Raw genomic sequence first — 22,457 nt, 5'->3', positions numbered from 1 at the left:
ATTTTGAAAGATTTTCTTTTTCTACTTGTGTAAAATCATGATATAAAAGATACCATTCTTTCTTTAAACCATCTTCGTCAAAACCACCAAAAGTTTGAGCGATAAAAGAGACATCATTGAATGATATTTCTCTGTCACTATCCGATAAAGCTACGTTTGCTTCTAAAACTTTCAATTTAGACAAAAATTTGTCATTAATTGGTAATCTTTTACTAATTTCTTCTGCAGCAGTGACGCAAAATTGCAAACAATTCTTTTGAACATTTACAACTATGTATGTGTGTCCTTCTTTCATTAATTTATCGAGATATTCCTCACATTCGAATCCTAAATTTACTTCATTTAGAGATTTTTGATTCTCTTGTTGAGAAAATTGAATATTATTACATACATTTTTTAACAATTCTGGTTTCAAAAAGTATTCACAGATTGTGGTTAGAAATTTTACTGATTTTGGTTGCAATAAATGAACTCTAGTTTCCGCTGCTTGAAAAAATGCATTAAATGAATTAAAAGTATTTAAAATATGTTCTAAAAATAAAAAATATGCTTTTACATCATGACGTTGCATTACAAGCATTAAATTTTCTGCAGACTTTGATTTTTCTGTCAACACTATATCAGTAAAAAAAAGCTTGAGAGAATCCCAAGATTCAAGAATTCTTTCAATACATGAATGGTGAGAAAACCACCGTGTATCGGACAATCGTAAAATTTTGCGACTTGTTTCCAAAAAGTAATCACTAAATTCTCTATAAATAGCCAAACGCTTGGGACTACTGTTAATATAACTTGAAATATTTTTTACAAATTCTTCGCAATATTCTGGTGTATTTCAGCACATGCAGAATGTGCAACTAATGCAGCGGAATGACATGGACATGAAATAGTTAATAAATGTTTACAAGTTTCTTCCAACTTTCTTTTAAATGATATATATTTTCCTGTCATAACAGGCGCATTGTCGTATGACAAAGCAATAATATTTGAAAATGAGATCATTAATTTCAACATCTCAGTTTCAAATGCATTACATATTTTGTCCGCACTGCTACTTTTTGCGTCGATATTAATTAATTTAACTAATTGCGTGCGAATATCTAATGTTTTAGGATCAACAAACCGGACAAGAAACGTCATCCATTTTTCATTACAAATATCAGACGTTTCGTCTATAAAAATGGAAAAGTTAGTATTTTGAATGTTGTTCACCACACGGTCTGTTTCAATCGGACATAAAACGTTAGAAATAATATTTGTACATTTCTTTCGACTCATACACATTTTTTGTAATATGCTAGAATCTTTTCCTATTTCTTGAAAAAAATTGAGAATATCTTTCGCAGTTCGAAATGGAATATTTATATCAGCGATTAACGCAGCATATCGAATTTCTGCTGATTTTCTTCGCTCTTCAAAAGATAAATCTTCAAAAGATAAAAGCGATTCGTCTCTCATGTCGACATCTTGATTTGATATTTTTCTTTGTAATTTACATTGTTCTTTGTGTTCTTTGGAATTTTCGTGACAATAGACGTGCGATATATCACCCATATAAGATTTATTACAAAATGTGCAAAAAAATAAACGCTCGTCATGTGACACTTCGCGTAACCATGGCTTAAATAGCTCTATATCTAACCATTGTTGCTGAAATTTAAAGTTGCTGGATTGTCGTGATATTTTGTTCTCGGACTTACATCATTATCTGATAACGATGATAAATTTTCTTTAATTTTATTCTTATGACACGTAGAATCCGCATGTCTTGCAACATGCGATGTGGAGCATGACATATTTTTGTCGCATATAGTACAATAAAAAAGGTTTTTATCTGATGATACTTTGCGTATTCAAGATTTAAAGCGATCATCATGAAGCCAAGATTCCGAAAAGCTTCGCTTACGTGTATTTTTTTATTTATCACCCATTTTTCAATTAAGTGAAAAATAGATAAAAACAGTAAATCCGAGAAAAATAGAGAAAATAAATAATAATTCGAAAGACTTACAGTCGACATCCTTGCAACGCGAGTCCACTGTCTGAATACAAAAATGTTACAAACACATATAGAATATGTTTACTTGCCAGTATAAGGTGACAGAATTAATTCTTCAAGACGCCAGTTTCGTTTCAACAGCAGCACGCAGTGAAACAATGTCCCGTAAGTAGAGAATAAAATTATAATTATGCAACGTCTCGTCCGGATGGATACATGTAGTAGCGTTCCGCTGCACTATCCTCAACAGGATCTTTAAAAGATTATAAAATTCAAAAAAGGCGCGTATCTTAGCGCGCGCCTAGCGACGCCGCGGGTTCTCATTGTTTTCCTGTTGTGCGATTCCTCAATAGGTCTTATAATAATTTTCGGTCATATATAATTTTGGTTTTTCAGCAATGGGTAAATCAACGCATAAAACGAGGAAAAGGAAAAGATCACCTTCTTCAGATCGTCTCGCAGGTCTTGAGGACAAGATGTCCCGCCTAATTGATATACTAACACAGGGCGAGGTTATGGCGCCCAGTCGCCCCGTTCTGTCCTTATCTTCGGCCGCTTCCCCGATGCCTAAGGAGGACTGTATCGAGACAGAATCTCAATCTGTGAGTTACCCCGTGGTACCTCTTGCGAGTCAAGCGGGACCAACGGACCCACAAGGTGTGTAGGTTATTGCGGATCTGTATTTGCGAAATACAGGCGGCATTTTTACACAACCTCTTCACTCGAAGTATCTACCTTTCTGTTTACAGTGGTAAGTGATACTCTAGGTAAGGATGAAACATCCCCTAGTCCACCTAAACAAGTATTCATAGAGGATAACTCTCTACCTGTAACCTCTGCTACGGAGGATGACTCATCTCTGGCTAGGCAATTGTTTGGTTCCGATCTAGAGGCGGAGGAATCCTCGCCTTGGAACGAACTAGTACTACAGAGATGGCAAGAATTGTCACGTAAAGGGCTTCCTGCGGATCAACGCGAATCCTTGTTAAAGAAATACTCTCCCAACGAGTCGGTAGCTTTTTTTAAAACTCCTATCCTGAACCAGGAATGCAAGGTGGCTTTAAAAAACAACTCCATGGTTAAAAGAGATGAATACGCGTGGAAGAATCAAAATCAGGTAGGCATAGCGTTGTGCGTCCTAGGCGTGGCGATTTCAGAACTCCTCGGGCCAGTTATTCAGAACTCACTAACCGTTGAGGCCCGCCTTGCTATAACAAAAATTAACGAGGGAGCTAAGATTTTAGCAGACTTATTCTATCAACTATCTCAATCTAGAAGGGCACAGATTACGCCTGCCCTTAACATAATTGCCAAAAACACGGCTAAAACAATCCCGGCCGACGATCTCCTGTTTGGCTCATCCTTTGGAGAGCAAATGAAGAAAGCGGCCTCCATGGAAAAATCTTTTAAGGAAATTGTTAAAACACCACTGACAATATCCAGGAGAGTACAACAGCCAGTCAAGCAGCCTACTCAGGTTATTCCTGCTAGATCGGGAAACGCCCGTGCCCCTGTAAAATATTGGAGATCGGCGACAAGGAGGACAGGGGCAACGAACAACAACCGCCGATCGTCTCATCGTTCCAGATCACAACCAAGGAGACGCTAGGACGCGAGGAGGTATTTATCGCGGGTAGACTTTCGAGTTTTCTTCACAAATGGAAGGAAATTACAAAAGATCCACTTATCATGACTCCAAACCATCACTGGCTATAGGCTGCCGTTCGTACAGCAACCGCCTTCTCAGCCCAACGAAACTCCTAATTATTTATCTAGTTTTGAGAGGAAAGTTTGCGCTCAGAAAATTACTAGACTCCTTCAGAGAGGTGCAATCGAGGAGACAGAGACTTGCAAAGATCAATTCTTATCCTCTTTCTTTATTATTAAGAAACCATCGGGAGGATGGAGGTTTATCCTCAATCTTAAACGCCTCAATCAGTTTATCATTGCACCACACTTTAAACTAGAGGACTGGAAGACTGTTATTCGCCTTATCTCTCCAAACGATTTCCTAGCCTTAATCGATTTGGAAGAGGCGTATTTCCTCATTTCCATCCATCAGGATGATAGGAAATTTTTACGATTCAGTTTTCAGGACCAACTTTATCAATTCAGGGCTCTACCCTTTGGGCTAGCATCAGCCCCTTATATTTTCACCAGAATTTTGAAACCGATTGTATCCTCTCTCAGAGAAAAAGGTTTCTTTTCGGTGATTTATCTCGATGATTTTCTCCTTATCGCGCCCACACACAATCAGTGTGTGAAGAATGTCGACGCTACAACGAGCCTTTTATCATCATTAGGCTTTATTATTAATACGCGTAAAAGTGTCCTTAATCCTACAAAGTTTTGTCGTTTTTTAGGATTCAACTTTGACACTAAGCGCTTTGCAATTGCTATTCCATCAGAGAAAAGGAAAGATCTTCTACAAGCTACTCTTGCCATGCTTAATAGAACTCACTGCAAGATTCGCCTTTTTGCAAATTACATCGGCTCTCTAATTTCTATCTGTCCGGCTGTCCAATATGGTATGCTTTATACCAAGATACTAGAAAGAATTAAGTTTTTAGCTTTAACTGCCGCGAATGATAATTATGAAGCTCAGATGTCGCTTCCGATTTCTATTAGAGAAGACCTTTTATGGTGGAAGGCTGTATTCACGGACGGGACACAATATAATCGTATTAGATCGGGTCTTTTTGACCTTGAAATTTTCTCTGATGCCTCCCTAACAGGATGGGGAGCTGCATGCAGAGGTGCCCGGACTCATGGCTTTTGGTCACCAGAGGATAAACAGCATCACATTAACTATTTGGAGCTCTTGGCTGTTTTCCATGCCCTGAGATGTTTCGCATCTCACCTTCAAGATTCAAATATCCTCTTAAGAGTAGATAATTCCACAGCTCTCTCGTATATTAACCGCATGGGTTCGATTAAATTCCCTAATTTATCCAATCTTTCTCGTGAAATTTGGCAGTGGTGCGCGGATCGTAACACGTTTATTTACGCCTCTTACGTCCCTTCGGCCCAGAACTACGAGGCAGATGCTGAATCTTGCGTCGTATCGGAGGAAACAGAATGGTCTCTTGCGCAAAATTATTTTGAAAAAATTAACTCATGTTTTGGTCCCTTTGAGTTTGATCTCTTTGCCACATCAATTAACACTAAATGTCATCGATTTGTCTCCTGGCTTCCGGACCCGCTAGCATACGCGGTTGATGCTTTCTCGCTCGATTGGAGTAATTTTTACTTTTACGCGTTTCCTCCATTCATTTTAATTTTGAAGGTCCTACGAAAAATCATCAATGACAGGGCAGAAAGAGTGGTTGTTGTACCCTGGTGGCCGGCCCAACCGTGGTTTCCTCTTTTGAATCAACTTATAATTGAGCAGCCTATCTGTTTTAAACCAGACAGTAACATGCTGTCATCCCCTTTCAGGCGGATACACCCAGCTTGGAACAGAATTTCCCTGGCAGCCGCGAAACTATCAGGCAGGCTTTTTCACTGAAGGGAACACCATCCGCAGCCCTGACAACATTGATTGCTTCTATTTCAGACGCCACAATAGCGCAATACACTAAGCCGCTCAAACTATGGTGGTACTTTTGTAAACAAAATAGCGCTAACTGCTTCTCTCCGTCGCCCTCTCTAGTATTAGAATTTTTATCTTCCTTGCTCTCTAAAGTAGGCTCTTATGCTACTCTAAACTCCTACCGCTCGGCTATATCTCTTATCTCCTCTAACGAAATCGGTTCTCATCCGCTAATTAGGACATTCCTTAAGGGCGTCGCGAATCTAAAGTCTCAACGTCCCCGCTACAATTATATCTGGGACCCATCGCCGGTTATCAAACATCTGGCTATTATGTATCCACATGCGAGTCTCTCGCTGGAGTTATTATCAAGAAAATTAGCCACTCTCCTCGCTTTTACTACTGCCCAAAGAATGCAGACCCTTGCAGCTATCCGGCTTACCAATATTAGTATAGCGGATTCGTTGGTTATAAAAATTCCCGCTAGACTTAAGACTTCCGGGGTGGGTAAACCCCAACCCTTGCTCTCATTCACCCCCTTTTTGGAGAAACCCAAACTATGCGTTGTTTCCTTAATTAAATTTTACGTCAGGGTTACCCGCGATCTCCGTCAAGAGAGTTGTGACTCTCTTTTTATATCTGTCCGCGTCCCACACAACCCAGTGACTTCCCAAACCCTGAGTCGGTGGGTCAAAACAGAGTTGAACGCTGCAGGAGTTGACACAGGCATTTTCTCGGCACACTCAACTCGTCATGCGTCAACATCCCTTGCAGCAGCTAAGGGCATTAGCTTAGATGAGATTAGACGTACAGCGGGTTGGTCTAAAACCTCGGACGTTTTTGCAAGGTTTTAAAATCGGCCTATTATTAAAGACTCGTCGCTTCATACTGCGGTTCTTAACAGTGCTTAAATTTATTATTAATTACTTATTTACCAAACCCATGTACAGGAACATCTGAACTTGTCACGGGTTCTTTCTTTTTATTTCAGTTTAAACTATCACATCTAGATAAACTGATGTTCTACATTTTTCATTCTTATAAGCTTAATTATGGAATATGTTTATTTATTTTTGCATTCAGCATTGGTAAGCTGATTTATAAAATACTCTTAAATTATTATATTCTACGTTCAAATGTATTTTATTTTCTGTATCTCTTGTAGTTACAAGAGTCTGACGCATTAAAATGTTCTGTATCTCAGACTAACTAAAGTTCGACATTAATTGCATACAAATCTGAATGTTAAACATTTACATGTATCCATCCGGACGAGACGTTGCATAATTGGATAATTAAACGAACTTACAGTGAAGTTCGATTGCAATTATGCTGTCTCGTCCGGATGGAGGATCTCTCCCTCCCACAACCTAAACTCAGATTTGTTTACGTTAAACTTATGAGCACCCGCGGCGTCGCTAGGCGCGCGCTAAGATACGCGCCTTTTTAGAATTTTATAATCTTTTAAAGATCCTGTTGAGGATAGTGCAGCGGAACGCTACTACATGTATCCATCCGGACGAGACAGCATAATTGCAATCGAACTTCACTGTAAGTTCGTTTGATTATCCAATTATTCGTATATAGAAAAATATTTTATACATGTAATTATACATGTAATTATAAGAACTAACATAAGCTTTTCAATCGACCGTAACCGACGGTAACAACTAAAAAGTAAACAATGTGTTATGATATTAGGCATTATATATTATTGATGTGTACAGAGTCGACCGCGAGACGTAAACGCGAGTAAGTAAACGCAAAATCTTGAAAGACGAAAGAAGTGTGTTAAAATTGTTAGCTATTTAGATAGAGAAATAAAATATGTAGAGAAATTATTGAAAATTTAATTACTTATAACATAAAATATAAAATATACTTATAACATTAAATATTTTATACATTTATTTTCAGTAATTTCTCTATATGTTTTTTTTCTTTATATTCTTTAACAATCTTAAACTTTTAAAATTTTTGATAAATCTCGAACGGTCGAGAATTTATATAATTTAACTTGACTTTTATTTTTATTTTAATTTTTTATTTTATTTATATATTTATTCTTTTTATTTTTGCAGAAGATTTGGAGCAAAAAATCGCTGCACAGCAACAATTGGATCAGTTGATGACAAATCAACAGCAGCTTCAATATCAGATAATGTATTTGCAGCAGTAGCAGCAGCAACATCAAAAGGAGTTGCAAGGACAATTTAATGAAAACGGTATTTGTCTATTTGTACTAAAAGTGTTTAGATTAGATTCGTTAAAATTAATATTTCTGTCTTATAATAATAATTTAAACAATAATTTATAGTGTAATAATAACCGGCAATAAATAATACAATTTTGCACTTTTTAATTACTTATGCTTATTTTTCAGATACAAACGAAGAACAGGATCGCTGACCAGGGTGGTCGAGATGGCCGAGATGGTCGAAGGGACCGTGGTGGCCGAAGTAACCGAAGAGGCCGAGGGGGCCGAAGGGGCCGAGGAGGCCGAGGGGGCCGAGGAGGCCGAGGGGGCCGAGGGGGCCGAGGTGGCCGAGGTGGCCGAAGGGGCCGAGGAGGCAGAGGGGGCCGAGGAGGTCGAAGTGGCCGAGGAGGTCGAGGTGGCCGAGGAGGCCAAGGAAATATTATTTATAAAAATATTTATAAAAATTGTACTTTTTATTAAAAAATAAAAAAATAATTTTTGCAAATTATGTTTTTATTTATATAAGGTGTCCCATTTTAAATAATCCACTTAAATATCTCAGAAATACCGCGTTAAAACAAAATTTTTCAAATAAAAGTTGTAGGATTTGGAGGGGGAAAGAAGATAGGGATATTAGTTTGATCTTGGGTGGAAGCGTTTCTGATATTTGAAGGTCATTTTTATTTTTTCAAATGGAACTAATTTTTTTATAGAAATCGATTTCTTGTAATATTTATCGTAAAAAGTTATAAGGGTAGGATGGCCAAAAATTGAATAGATAGATAGATTTCACGAGATATTTTATACTTTAATTTGACGTAATTTTGCATAAACTGTGAAATATCTCGTTAATTATTCATTTTTCAATTATCTTGTCTCAATACTTTTATGCACAAAATAATGAGAGGAATTAATTGGTATAAAAAAAAGACATAGTTGTCGTTAAGAAAAAATTTAGCAGAGCTATATTTAAGTTATATCTAGTAAATATGATATAGTATACTTTCTTCTTAAATATATATATATTTTTTTCTTAAATTCAAATATGTATTTTTTTACACCAATTGATTCCTCTCATTATTTTGTGCACAAAAGTGTTGAAGTAAGATAATTGAAAAATGAATATTTAACGAGATAGTATATGTAAAATTATTTGAAAAATTTTTTTATTTAACTCGGTGTTTCTGACATATTTAAGTGGATCATTTAAAATGGGACACCTTGTATTTCTCATTACTCTTAATAGCATTACAGGCATAATAAAATCAAAATATATCGCCAATATACACGCAACGCGCAAAAGTACAAGTACTGTGAGTATACAAAGTACAGTAAGTATATAGATACAAAATTACAGTGTCAACTACTGTAAATTATTTTAACCTGTAAATAACAAGTGTAAAAAAAGTGGTACAATAGGGCTTTAGGCGACAATCCACTTAAAAAAAATCGAACGCGCCATAAGTGGAACCTCAAAGGTGGTGCGGAAGACCACCACTTATTAATAGTACTAATAAAATTACTAATCAATTACATCTATTTGACTGCATTTTTAATATGTTACTGTGTTCCTCCACTAATCTCCACAGTACATATATATGTAGTTACTGCAGTAACTCTTGCTAATATGCAGTAATTTAAAATAAATAATTAAAAACTTTGCAGGTGTGTAATCTTTCATGTTGATAAATGTAAAATAGCAAGCATGGCTAAACGAGTAAGGCGGATGGCAAGAATATTAAAAATCTCGTGTTTGAAAACTGTGATTTTGTAACTTCTTTTCTTTTTCGATATTTGTTTTAAGTAAATTATTAGATAACGTTTTTGGTTAAAAAAAATTATTTTATCTTTATTAAAAATATTCGCATATGTTAAATTAGCACTTTGTTGCAACATTGTAAAATAGCTTCATTTTTCTACTGACAATAGCAGATCTGTATTATTTCTAAAATTGTTAGTTTAACATATGCGAATATTAATAATAAATAGAAAATATTATTTTTTTGGGCAAAAAAATATTATCTAATGATTTACTATGTTAGAAACAAATGCGGAAAAAAGAAAAGAAAGTTGCACGAAGCAGGTCTCGAACAGGTGATTTCTAATATTTCAGCCACTCGCCTCAGAATTTCTTTTCTGAATCAGAAACGCTTGCTTTTAACATGCAAGTAGCATGTATTTATCGTCTGTTGTGTCGGCTCGGTGGAAGGGAGACGTTTGCTCTCTTCCATTGGTTGAACGGCCGAGCTCACACGGATACGTGAGCGCTTCTGTAAGGTTGTGTGAGGCAGCGGAGCCGGAATCGCTGTGGAAAAGATCGCATCACTGGTATGAGGTAACCTTCTCTCTATAGATCTTGAACTGGCCCGACCTCGCAAAGAGCGAATAGGGCAACTTCCTCTTTCTTACAGCTCGGCCGTCCTGAAAGGAACGTTCGTCCCGAACGGCATTTATTAACAGAACAAAACAATTGCACATGAGCCAAAATAATTCACAGTTTACATAAAATTATATATAAAATAAAATTGAAACGTCGCGAAACAAAATAAATTGCGTTAAACATTACATCTCAGAAATTTTAACCTGACTTAATTTAATCCGATTTATAAACGTCCCTAACAGCACATGTAGATACTGAGAACAATCTGGTAATATCGCAAAAGTATAATTGTAATATTCTCAAAACATTCTCAAATGTACTGCGATGTTCGTAGTACGTTCTAGGAATCATCGTATGTCCGCGGTACCATCTTCCATAGAATTTCGCAGGAAGGTCTATAGCTTAAAGACAGTATCAAGATAGGATAAAAATGGGAATGTTGCAGTAGATCACATATACATGCACACATTTACACAGCCAAGCGCTGAAACGCGCGCGCGTTCATATATTGTATAGGATAATTTAGATTAGGTTAATTAATCAGTCAATTTCTTATTAATTGATATTTTTATTTCAAAATTACGACCGTAAGTGTAGGCTTTATTTGGAAACGATGTACACTTTATAAGAGTTTCAAGACGACTACTGCTAGCTCTCGCTGAGTTCGCCCTTTTATACATTTGTTACAAAGGCTCATATCGTTAAAGAAATGCCGCTGCTGTTTTCGGTCGGCGGCGCGACTTTGATTCGGCGCAGCTTTGATTCCAATATCAATGAACGCCGAACTATAACATTACGCAGTTATATAAAAACATTAGTGTGATCGGTATGATCTGAGAGGTCGGATACTTTAGATCCTACAACTCGTCCATCCTGACAGATTGACTGTCTCAGTCAATAATACGGCGCATATATTAGTTACGCTAACTTAACGTTCTTAATTATAAAAATAATAATAAAAATAAAATCCAATACATAGTCATATACATATACATACTAAAATCAAACAATATAAAAATAATACGTTTACGCTTTTATTCGTGTATCCAAGGTTTCATGCGGTCGGCGGACACTACACCGTCATAGGGTATTTGAGTAATTTGAAATCCGGGGATATCACGTACAACATAGCGATCGGACCCCAAACTTTTATGTATCATATACGGCCCTTTATATTTCGGGATAAGTTTCTTATTTACTCCTGCTGTAGTATCTACGTTCGCAATTACGACGTAATCGCCTTCGCTATAAGTTGTTGCTTTTTTGTGAGCGCGATCGAATAACTTTTCATTCGCAATTTGACTCGCTACTATTTTTTGTGTAGCTTCTTCTCTTAAGCTTAACGCCGATAAATCTCGATTATAGTCGCATAAAATTGAGCGTAAAGGATCATTGACTTCTCCTAATTGTTCTATACCAAATAATAACTGACTGGGAGTGTTTCCAGTTGATCTACACATAGTGTTATTAAAGGAAAATTCTGCCAAATGAATCGCGTGATCCCATTTGTTAGGATTGTCGCTCAATTTAGCAAGCATCGGCGTTAGAAATCTGTTCATTCTTTCTGCTTGCCCATTGGCTCGAGGTGTACCAACGGCTATCAAAACGTGTTCTACATATTGTTCTTTTAAAAAATCTTTGAATTCGCTAGACGTAAATGCACTGCCGCGATCGCTTACAATACGTCGCGGTTTGCTATAAGATCGGAAATAGTCTTTTAAATGTTTTATAGATTCACTAGTTGTAGTTGATTTGCACGGATAAAGACGTATGAATTTCGTAAACGCGTCTATGATTAAAAATATATGTTTATAGCCTTTGCCTGTTTTTTCGAGAGGCCCGTAATGATCAATGTGATAAGTTTGAAAAGGTATGTTACCTTTCGGAATGCTATGTAGGTATCCTTCTGGCTTTCCGCTAGGCGGAGAGAATTCAATACATTTTAAGCAGTTTTCTAAATACTTTTTTACTTTCTCCCGCATATTTGGGAACCAATATACTTTGTTGATATTAGCAATTACTTTACTGAATCCGACATGACCGAGGTCATCGTGACATGTGCGTATAACATTGTTCTCCATCGTTTGTGGTACGTAAAATAATAACTTTCGTTTATTGACTTTCCGATATACGAGGCCGTCTCGAAGTTCGTACGTCTTATCCTCGCTTTCCTCTAGTTTATCTCTGATTTTGCATATTTCAGTATCTTGGTCCTGTTTAATAGAAAGAACGCGTTCAAATGTGTTGCCTTCTAAAATTAGAATATTATTATAGCGGCTGAGTGCATCTACATGCGCCATGCGTTTATTAGATCGATGTACTATCTCGTAATCATACTGTTGCAAAAACATTGCCCATCGTGCAATTCGCGGATTAACAGTTTGTTTGCTTAACGTGAGACGAAAGCTATCACAATCGGTGATTATTTTAAATTTAATTCCCGATAGGTATACATGAAAACGTCTTATTGCATATACGGCAGCCAGACATTCCAGCTCAAAGCTGTGATATTTAGATTCTGCCAGTGATGTTTTATGACTGAAGTACGACACTGGTTTAAATTGTTCTTTGATTTGTTTTTGCAACAATACTGCGCCAAAACCGTTTATACTCGCGTCACAATGTAATTCCGTGTCTGCTTTAGGACTATAAATCGCTAAAATCGGTGGGTTAGCTAAATAGACCTTTAATGTATCGAACGCATTGTTTTCCTCGACTCCAAATTTAAAATCGACACCCTTTTTTAACAAATCATACAACGGTTTCGCAGTAATGGAAAATTTTGCTATAAATCTCCGGAAGTAGCTTGCTAAACCTATGAATCGCTGTACGTCTTTCGTACTCCGGGGTATTGGGTAATTAATAATTGAGTCGACATTCGCAGAGCTCGGCTGAATACCATTCTCGTCGACTGAGTATCCAAGGTATGTTATTTTACTGTATAAGAAATAACACTTATCTAATCGGAATCTGAGATTATGGTGTTGAGCTTTTTCGAATACTTCGCGCAAAATAATGAGATGTTCGTCAATCTTTTCTGTGGCAATCATTATATCATCCATATAAATTAGTACTTTATTTTGTGTAATCATCGATCGAAATATATTATAAATATACCTTTACAATACTCTTGGAGCATTCGTGAGACCAAAGGGCATTTTTAAGTATTTATACTGCCCCATAGGTGTTATAAACGAAGTATATTTAACCGAAGATTCGGCTATCTTAACGTGATGAAATCCGTTTTTCAAATCAAGGCAACTATAAACTCTTTTTTTCCTTTTAACTAATCTAAATGATCCTCTATTATTGGCGTTGGAAAATTATCCTTGATTGTAATCTTGTTTATTTCGCGATAATCGACACATAACCTCAGATTGCCGTCTTTCTTACGGACTAATACGATAGGACTCGCGTACGGGGAAGTACTTTCTCGAATTATTTTTTCTTTAATTAAGTCCTCTAAAATAATATTTAGTTTTACTTTGTCCGCATACGCCAGTCGTCGAGCACGGAAGCTAATAGGTTGCTCGTGTTTTAGACAAATAACCATTTCCGGTTCGACGGATAATACTACTGGTTTTTCTTTCGATAAATATACAGTGTTATACATATTTTTTAGAGCTTTAGTTGTATTATGCGAAACATTTGGATTAATATTCAAGTCCGGTTCATCAGGTGATTGCCTGTCGTAATCTATATGCATTATTTGCTTATCGAAATTATCTTCTTCCTGAGTAGCGTCAGATACTTTTCGCGAAACTTTAATTGTTTTTCCAAATTCTATATTTATCGTGGGGTCTGCAATAAAATCTCTCCCCAACAACGCTATACTACTCATTGTTTTACTTGGTACTACAAAAAATTTAATACCGATATCAATATTGTCAATTTTCACACGCTTTTCGAAAATACCAAGAATTTCTATCTGCGAGCCATTAATACCGGTAAATTGATAATCACTTTTTTCAACGGGAATACGATAAGCAATTGGCGCGTAATCGGACTTGATTAGGCTAATAGGTGATCCGGTATCGATCATTGCCTCAAAAGAATATTGGTGCTTATTACCTTCGTCGTCAGGAATCGTATAATATACAGATACCGTATAAGGTTCTATTCCAGCAATCGGTTGGATTAAATTCGCCTCGGTCAGCTGTGCGCTCTGCTTCTCCACCAAACGGCCAGATCGTTGATCCGTTGATTTTTCGGCTGTCGCTCGTGGTTTTTTGCAGTCCGATGCACGATGTCCTGACTCCTTGCAGTTGAAACACTTAATAATCTTCTTCTGCGTAGGACTCGTTACAGCTTGCTCGGTTGTGACCGTCTTATCTTCCTTTGCGCTCTTCTGCTGATTTTTATCATAGGTATTCCGTTCGAACTTCAAGGTGCTTCGGAAAGTGATACTCTCGAACGCTTTCAGCATGTCTGACACGTTTACAAACTGTTGTAAGCGCGCTTGATCTCTCAATCGCGGATCAGGCACACCGTCGACAATATAATCAATAACTTCGTCGTTATCAATGGGAACTTGATTTGCCAAAATTATCTTTTCATGACAATAATCACTGAAGGATTTGCTGGATTGCCATACTCGTTTCTCGAAATTCCTTCTCAAAGTCAACTTGTTCGGTCGCTGATCGAACATTTGTTTCATTTTCTCGAGCAGATCTGTCAAGGCTAATGTTATATGCTCGGGTTTCGAGTGAAACCAATTCAGCGCTCTGCCCTTTAACTTCGAACTTATTAATATTTTAATGTCTTTATCACCGAGATCGTAAGTGTCCCGCAACAGTTCGACCTGCTGACGCCATTTGAAGTACTCGTTTCCAGAACCATTAAATTCACTTAGCAAGTCTTTCAGTCCTCTGATATTGCTGCTGGTATTTTCACTTACGGTTGGGCTTCTAGCGACGGTCGCCGATGTACGATCTCTTATTTCGGCTTCACGTCTCATCAGATCTAGTTCACGTTGAAGAAGATCTCTCTCTCGCCGGACGAGTTCGAGTTCACGACTTGCTGCGTCGTTTGTTACCTGCAGTGTGTTCTGGAATTCTCCACCCATTGCGTCTTCTTCTTCCTCATTAATTGCGTTAGTCTCTTGATTTTGTATTTGTTCCCACACGTCAGGAGCCTTCTCTTGAAGTCGCAGAATCAAATCTGCTTTATTGCCTGATGAAGGAAGGTTTCTTGCTCGAAGAAGGTCCTTCAACTGTGCAACGTTATATCCGGACGAACTTCCTGTGCTCGCCATATTTAACGAATTTTCTCCCGTACAACTACGGAAATCGACGGTATCAACAGTCACCTCCTTTCGTACACTACGAAAAATTGCTACCACGCACGGCACACGTTTTACGCAAGTACTCGTGACACGACTCGTTTCGTATCACGCACCACGGTGGACTGTATCGTAACGCGTCGAACCGATTATTCGTAACTCACGGTTTCGGATCACGACTTCTAACACGGCTTCGAATCACGGCTAATCCCACTTCTGAAGTTTGTAGGCTTTATTTGGAAACGATGTACACTTTATAAGAGTTTCAAGACGACTACTGCTAGCTCTCGCTGAGTTCGCCCTTTTATACATTTGTTACAAAGGCTCATATCGTTAAAGAAATGCCGCTGCTGTTTTCGGTCGGCGGCGCGACTTTGATTCGGCGCAGCTTTGATTCCAATATCAATGAACGCCGAACTACACTCACCCGAAAAAAAAGCGGTACACTGAAAATGTGGGAAAAATTCATCAAATTTCAACTGACGATAACTTCGTAAATAATAAAGATAGAAAGTTCTATAAAATATGGAAATGAAGCTAAAAATCTCTACTTTAAGAATCAATTTATTTCAATGTTGCAAAATAAATTTATTGAAAATGGCGGATGACAAAACGCGAGCATGCAAAATTGAAAAATAATGGTTCGAGTTTGCGACGGTGCACGGTATAAACAAAAAATTGTAGCTTATTGGGATCAAAAGCGTACGAAAGTACAGAGTCTCCTCTTTAAAATGCTTTTTTATGCATCTCGATACGATGATTTTTCGCCGAGAGATTCGCATTTGAAGAAAAAGGCAGATTCTTACTTCAAATGCGAATCTCTCAGCGAAAAATCATCGTATCGAGATGCATAAAAAAGCATTTTAAAGAGGAGACTCTGTACTTTCGTACGCTTTTGATCCCAATAAGCTACAATTTTTTGTTTATACCGTGCACCGTCGCAAACTCGAACCATTATTTTTCAATTTTGCATGCTCGCGCTTTGTCATCCGCCATTTTCAATAAATTTATTTTGCAACATTGAAATAAATTGATTCTTAAAGTAGAGATTTTTAGCTTCATTTCCATATTTTATAGAACTTTCTATCTTTATTATTTACGAAGTTATCGTCAGTTGAAATTTGATGAATTTTTCCCACATTTTCAGTGTACCGCTTTTTTTTCGGGTAAGTGTATAACATTACGCAGTTATATAAAAACATTAGTGTGATCGGTATGATCTGAGAGGTCGGATACTTTAGATCCTACATAAACATAAAAATATTTACATAAAACTTACAATATAAAATAAAGTTTTAGAAGCCTAAGCTAGAGAACTTCAAAGGAACGACTGCGAACTGAAAACAGTTTTATGTTAAATCATCTTTTTAAGACATTGTTTAAAAAATAATTAAGAAAATGTATTGTATATTTAACCAAGAACCAAAGAGGTGAGAGGCAATTATAATGCAAGTTTACGAACATAACCTTAAAATATTTTAAGCAAAATAATTTAACAAGTACATAAAAAATAATAAAAATATTACAAAAATCATATACAAACACTATCTAGCTCTTACACTTTATTCACTATTTTGTGAAATAAAACTTAAAGGAAAAAAGGATTACCTTCGATATCAGTAAAACCTCGGATACATGGTGTTACGTGGTGTCACTTGATGGCGGGCAAGCGGGAAAAGGAATTACGTATGTAAATGGCGCAGGTTAGTGCTGGTCTCGTCAAACCTGAGATTATACGCGCGCGATAGAAGTGCGTACGTATCACTTCCGTACGTTTGAGTCAAACCTGAGATTATACGTGTGCGAAAAAAGTGCGTACGTATCACTTCCGTACGTTTGAGTCAAACCTGAGATTATACGTGTGCGAAAGAAAACCAAATAATACTGCAAAAGATATTATAGGATTGATCTCAGTATTTAACGGATAATCACAGTAGAATGAGTATGAAAATGGGATGATACGCAGGATATCGTGTGCTGTTAGGGGTGTATTGAGACTAGTTCAACACAGTCTTTTGTTGGAATATTTCTTATATTTAACATCAAGTAAAATTGACCAGAATTACGGAAGTCATGTCTTAACCTAATGGAATTATAAAAGTTATTTATTCGTATGATTTACAATTTTCGCACTCTGAACATAAATCAAATTATAAGTCATAACATAAACTATGAACCGTTTGCAACAATTTTTAAACATTTGTAGATAAAGTTTGACGCAACGCCAAATCTTATATTAGCGCAAAGTCTTATGTCGATGCAAAAGTCTTAAATTAACGCAGAAACTTATATTAACGCAAAATCTTAAATTAATGGAGAAACTTACCCAGATAGCACATGATATTCTTAGTATATTCTATAAATGTACGAATGTACGGAGAATATACGAGAATATTTTCACAATATTCTTAGAATATCTGAAATATGATATCTTTTTTGAGATACACTAAGAATATGCTCAGAATATCTGAAATATAATTTTCATTTTTAGATATACTGAAAATATGCTTAGAATATCCAAAATATGATTTCCGTCTTCAGATATACTGAGAATATGCTCAGAATATCCGAAGTATAATTTCCGTTTTCAGATATTGTGAGAATATGCTCAACATATCTAAAATATAATATTCAATTTTTGTAGTATTCCTACAGATGGCGGTATGAGTGCTATAATCTAGCGTTTAATAAATTGTTAGATTACAATCTATTCTAAGTGTATCCACGTGAAAAGATTGTGTGAAAAGCATGTGAGAAGATTAATATTGTATTAATACAATATTAATACGAGTGTTATTAATACAATATTAATACGAGTATTTATATAAACGATAAGTAATATCAAGAAACGTCTTAATTATATATATTTCAATTTCATAATAAAACCTAACCTGAAAGCATAACTTAAGTTATGCTAATTAGCCTAAAAATTGCAATTATAATTCAAATCTTTATAAATATATTTCAGCATTATTGGATTGCAAAACATTCAGTTAATGGTCACATGCGATTATTTATTTACGTACATTTTTGATATTGGTATATTACTTGTATAAATATTTTTTTTCTTATATTTTTCTTTTTAAGTACACATATTTATATATAAAATGTCACATAAAAAATCAGGAAAAAATATATATTCTTTTTCTTCGCGACATCGCCGTAGGCTTATTAAACAAGAAGTAGATGTAGTATGTCATGCTCTCTTTGATAATAATGCATCATGTAGCAATTCTGTTAATATACATCAACAATCTTGCGATCAACTAATTAGTAATAAAGATGATTATTCAATATGTAGTTCTGAACATGATACGCGCAAAAGTATTGAGAAAGATGATAGTGATGAAATAATAGAATTGGAAGAGAATATTGTAGTTTACCATAACGTTAATCAGGTAAACATTCAACATGAGATAAGTAATGAGGATGATAATGATTGTCAATATACACAAAGATTTCTTGCATCTTGGGCAAATAAATGTAAAATTTCACATTCAGCTTTATCTTTATTATTAAGTGGATTAAAAAAAGTAAAGGGTCTTGAAAAATTACCTTCGGATTCACGAACTCTTTTAAAAACTCCAAGATTTACAAATATATTAACTGTTGCTCCTAGACAGCGTGTAGACGGGGCATTACGGATTTAATCGAATTCTCTTGTATTGAGTTATTTTGTAAAATACATAGTTATATACTTTGTTAAAATCAGTGTCGTTAATTATTACGATTATATCCAGTCGTTTCCAAGTCCAAGTCGCGTCGAAGATCAGCCGTTTATTTATCGATCTTGAATAAATAAGGTCGCGCAAAGTCAACGGTTAATTATTCGAAATTACAAACGTTTAGTCGAGTGATATAATAAATCTTTTATTTGAACTGCTCTATAAAATTCAGTAACACAAATTATTATCGAGGATCTCCTCGTAGATTCGTAAGTATCTTACACAGTAAAAAATAAAATGTTAATTTTAACATTTTTTGCATGTCCCAGAAAGTCCACTCTAAATTTTAAGTTAAAATAACTATTATTCATTGTGTTACTTATTGACAAATTAAAAATGTTAAGTAATTGACACAATGTTTTACATTTAGTTTTGTTATTGTGACTTTAAATGTGATGTGAAAATTACATATAAATTATTTAAAAACTACATAAAAGAGTAGTTACAATAATTCATAGAAAATGTTAATAGAACATTTTCATTCGTATAATATGAATAAAAAAATTGATTTATTTTAACATAATTCTTTAGTTATCTAAAATAGTAACATAAATAATATGTTAATATTTTTTGTGTTAAAATATTAACATATTATTTATGTTACTATTTTAGATAACTACCCAATCAGCAGACAATATTTTAAAAATGTTTTTTAAATATTTATTTTTGATTAATTATACATTTAATGCAAAACATGTTTATTAAACATTAAAATAATATTTATTTTACATTTATATTTCATTTATAATTTATATATTAAATAAACATTTAAAAAATAATTATTTTATATTAAATTTACATTTATTTTATATTTACTAGTTATTTTGCAACAAACATTTAAAAATCATTTGTTGAACGTTTGTTTAATATTTTTTTTATATTTAATTTTTATTTATTTCATATTTACTAATCATTTTGCAACGAAAACTTAAAAATCATTTTTTTGACGTTTGTTTCATATTTATTTTATATTTAATTAACATTTATTTTATATTTATTAGACATTTACAACGAACATTTAACAATTATTTTTTTCACATTTGTTTCATATTTATTTTATATTTAATTTTTATTTATTTCATATTTACTAGTTATTTAGCAACGAACACTTAAAAATCATTTTTTTCATGTTTTGTTTTTATTTATTTCATATTTAATTAACATTTATTTTATATTTATTAGTCATTTACAACGAACAATTAACAATCATTCTTTTTACGTTTATTTCATATTTAATTTTCATTTATTTTAATTGTTTTTTTGCAACATGCAAAATTTATCATTTATAACAAAATTTTTAAATAAATAATATGTATAAAAATAAAAAAAAATTATATTTCATAATAATATTATAATAATATTAAAACGATTTTGAAATAAATTTAAATTAAATATAAAAAATAAATATAAGACAAACGTGAAAAAATAATTGTTAAATATTCGTTGTAAATGACTAATAAATATGAAATAAATGTAAATTTAATATAAAAAAATATTAAACAAATATTTCAAAAATGATTTTTAAATGTTCGTTGCAAAATGACTAGTAAATATGAAATAAATGTAAAGTAAATATAAAATAATTATTTTTAAAATGTTTATTTAATATATAGATTACAAATAAAATATAAATATAAAATAAATATTATTTTAATATTTAATAAACACGTTTTGCATTAAATGTATAATTAATCAAAAATAAATATTTAAAAAAGATTTTAAATATCTGCTGCATAATGTTGAAATAATTAATAATAATTAATAATAACACAATATCATACTTTTTCCAAGGTTGTAAATCTCGAAAAAGTATTTCACATTGTATGTCTGCTCTTCTCTATTTGATAGATGAACCAATCGCGCACACGAACCGATTGGCTCTCACTTGTGCATGCGTGCCGGCTCTTATATCTTGTATCATTAGGTGCGTTCAGCAAACTCAACAGTTGTAGATTTTCCGCTGAATCTCGACGTTAATTTATTGGTTTTAAAATGATATGAGCCAGTCACATTGGATTGTTACTAAGCGGTTTGTTCTGTTGAACGCGGCCATTGATTATGACGTTATGGTTTCTGCATATAGAACGCGACAATGTTTGCAACGCGGCAAGACGCAACGCGGTAACCAATCAATTTTTTACTCTTATGGAAAAGTTGTAAGTTGATTGGCTACCGCGTCGTCTTTTGCCGCGCAGCAAATGTTATCACGTCCTGTGTGCAGAAGCCATCTTCTATCTTCTATTGTCTTCTATCGTGCAATCGTGCTCAGTGCTCAGTCGTGCTTGAATTCGATCAGCCAAGTGTGTATTTTATACGAGTACATAAATATATCAAGAAGCATTATTACTTTTGCATCAATAAGTTATCGCAGGTATGTATGTAATAATAATATAATCTTATCAAATAAATTAAAAACACATTAAAAAAACAAAACCGGATGAAAATATAACCTCTCTGGTGCGGTACATATATGGCACGTGGTCTTTCTTTGTGAGGAAATCTATTTTTGCATTATTTTTATACTTCTAGCATTTCTATATTTTTGTTTACATTTTTCTACTATTTTTTAAAATAAATTACTGCTATTATAAATGAAAAATGCAGAAAGTTTAAGAATTAAAATGTTTTAAGATCCTATACACACAAAGAACCAAAGCATTAAAGTATGAAAAAATAAGAATTATTTGCAAATCTAATAATATATATATATTTTATATTTGTTCTGCACGCTTGTCTTACATTTGTTTCTCTTATTTGTGAAATTATTTAACTGTGCGATTTTTGTGAAAGATATACAGGGTGTCTGGCAATAATCGCCCCACCGGTCATATACAGGTAGAGGAGGTCAAATCGAGTAGAAAAGTCCTTTACCATTTTTTAATTTTCATAATAAGTACTGAGTAATTAACGAAAAAAGATCGGCGAATCCGCGCGAGTAAAGCGCGCGCGGTGAAAAGGACATCCCACTGCTATGCGATCACTAGGCGCGCGATGAAGCGTTGGGAGGAGTGCTCTACAAATGACAATGGCAACATACGAGCGGCGCGTAACGCTAGATCCTTGTGTCCTAGTGATCGCGTAGCAGTGAGACGTCCTTCTCACCGCGCGCGCTTTACTCGCGCGGATTCGCCGATCTTTTTTCGTTAATTACTCAGTACTTATTATGAAAATTAAAAAATGGTAAAGGACTTTTCTACTCGATTTGACCTCCTCTACCTGTATATGACCGGTGGGGCGATTATTGCCAGACACCCTGTATATAGGTAGTGAATGTCTGAAGAACTAATTATGCAAATCCCTTTATGTATACAAAATACACTCAGCGCAGAAACCGACTCCCACC

The 22,457-nt window shown here is 34.7% G+C and overlaps 2 protein-coding genes across 2 annotated transcripts in view; one reads left to right on the top strand and one right to left on the bottom strand.

Annotated features, from left to right (window-relative positions):
- LOC137001190 (uncharacterized) overlaps window positions 1-22,457 on the top strand; it is a 101,257-nt gene that overhangs the window by 65,855 nt on the left and 12,945 nt on the right. The gene's annotated exons all lie outside the window — the stretch shown is intronic.
- On the bottom strand, window positions 10,009-11,813 carry LOC137000984 (uncharacterized). The gene has a single exon (XM_067358709.1). It carries the CDS (start codon window positions 11,665-11,667, stop codon window positions 11,143-11,145), a length of 525 nt encoding a protein of 174 aa, XP_067214810.1. The 5' UTR covers window positions 11,668-11,813; the 3' UTR covers window positions 10,009-11,142.

The sequence above is a fragment of the Linepithema humile genome, chromosome 7 (genome assembly GCF_040581485.1).
Source record: "Linepithema humile isolate Giens D197 chromosome 7, Lhum_UNIL_v1.0, whole genome shotgun sequence".
NCBI lineage: Eukaryota > Metazoa > Arthropoda > Insecta > Hymenoptera > Formicidae > Linepithema > Linepithema humile.
The sequence above is the reverse complement of the archived record's forward strand: the minus strand, read 5'-3'. Positions and strand labels throughout refer to the sequence as shown.

Bases quoted from the DNA above. Each gene is read 5' to 3' on its own strand.
- LOC137000984 (XM_067358709.1), bottom strand. From the start codon at position 11,667: ATGAACAGATTTCTAACGCCGATGCTTGCTAAATTGAGCGACAATCCT.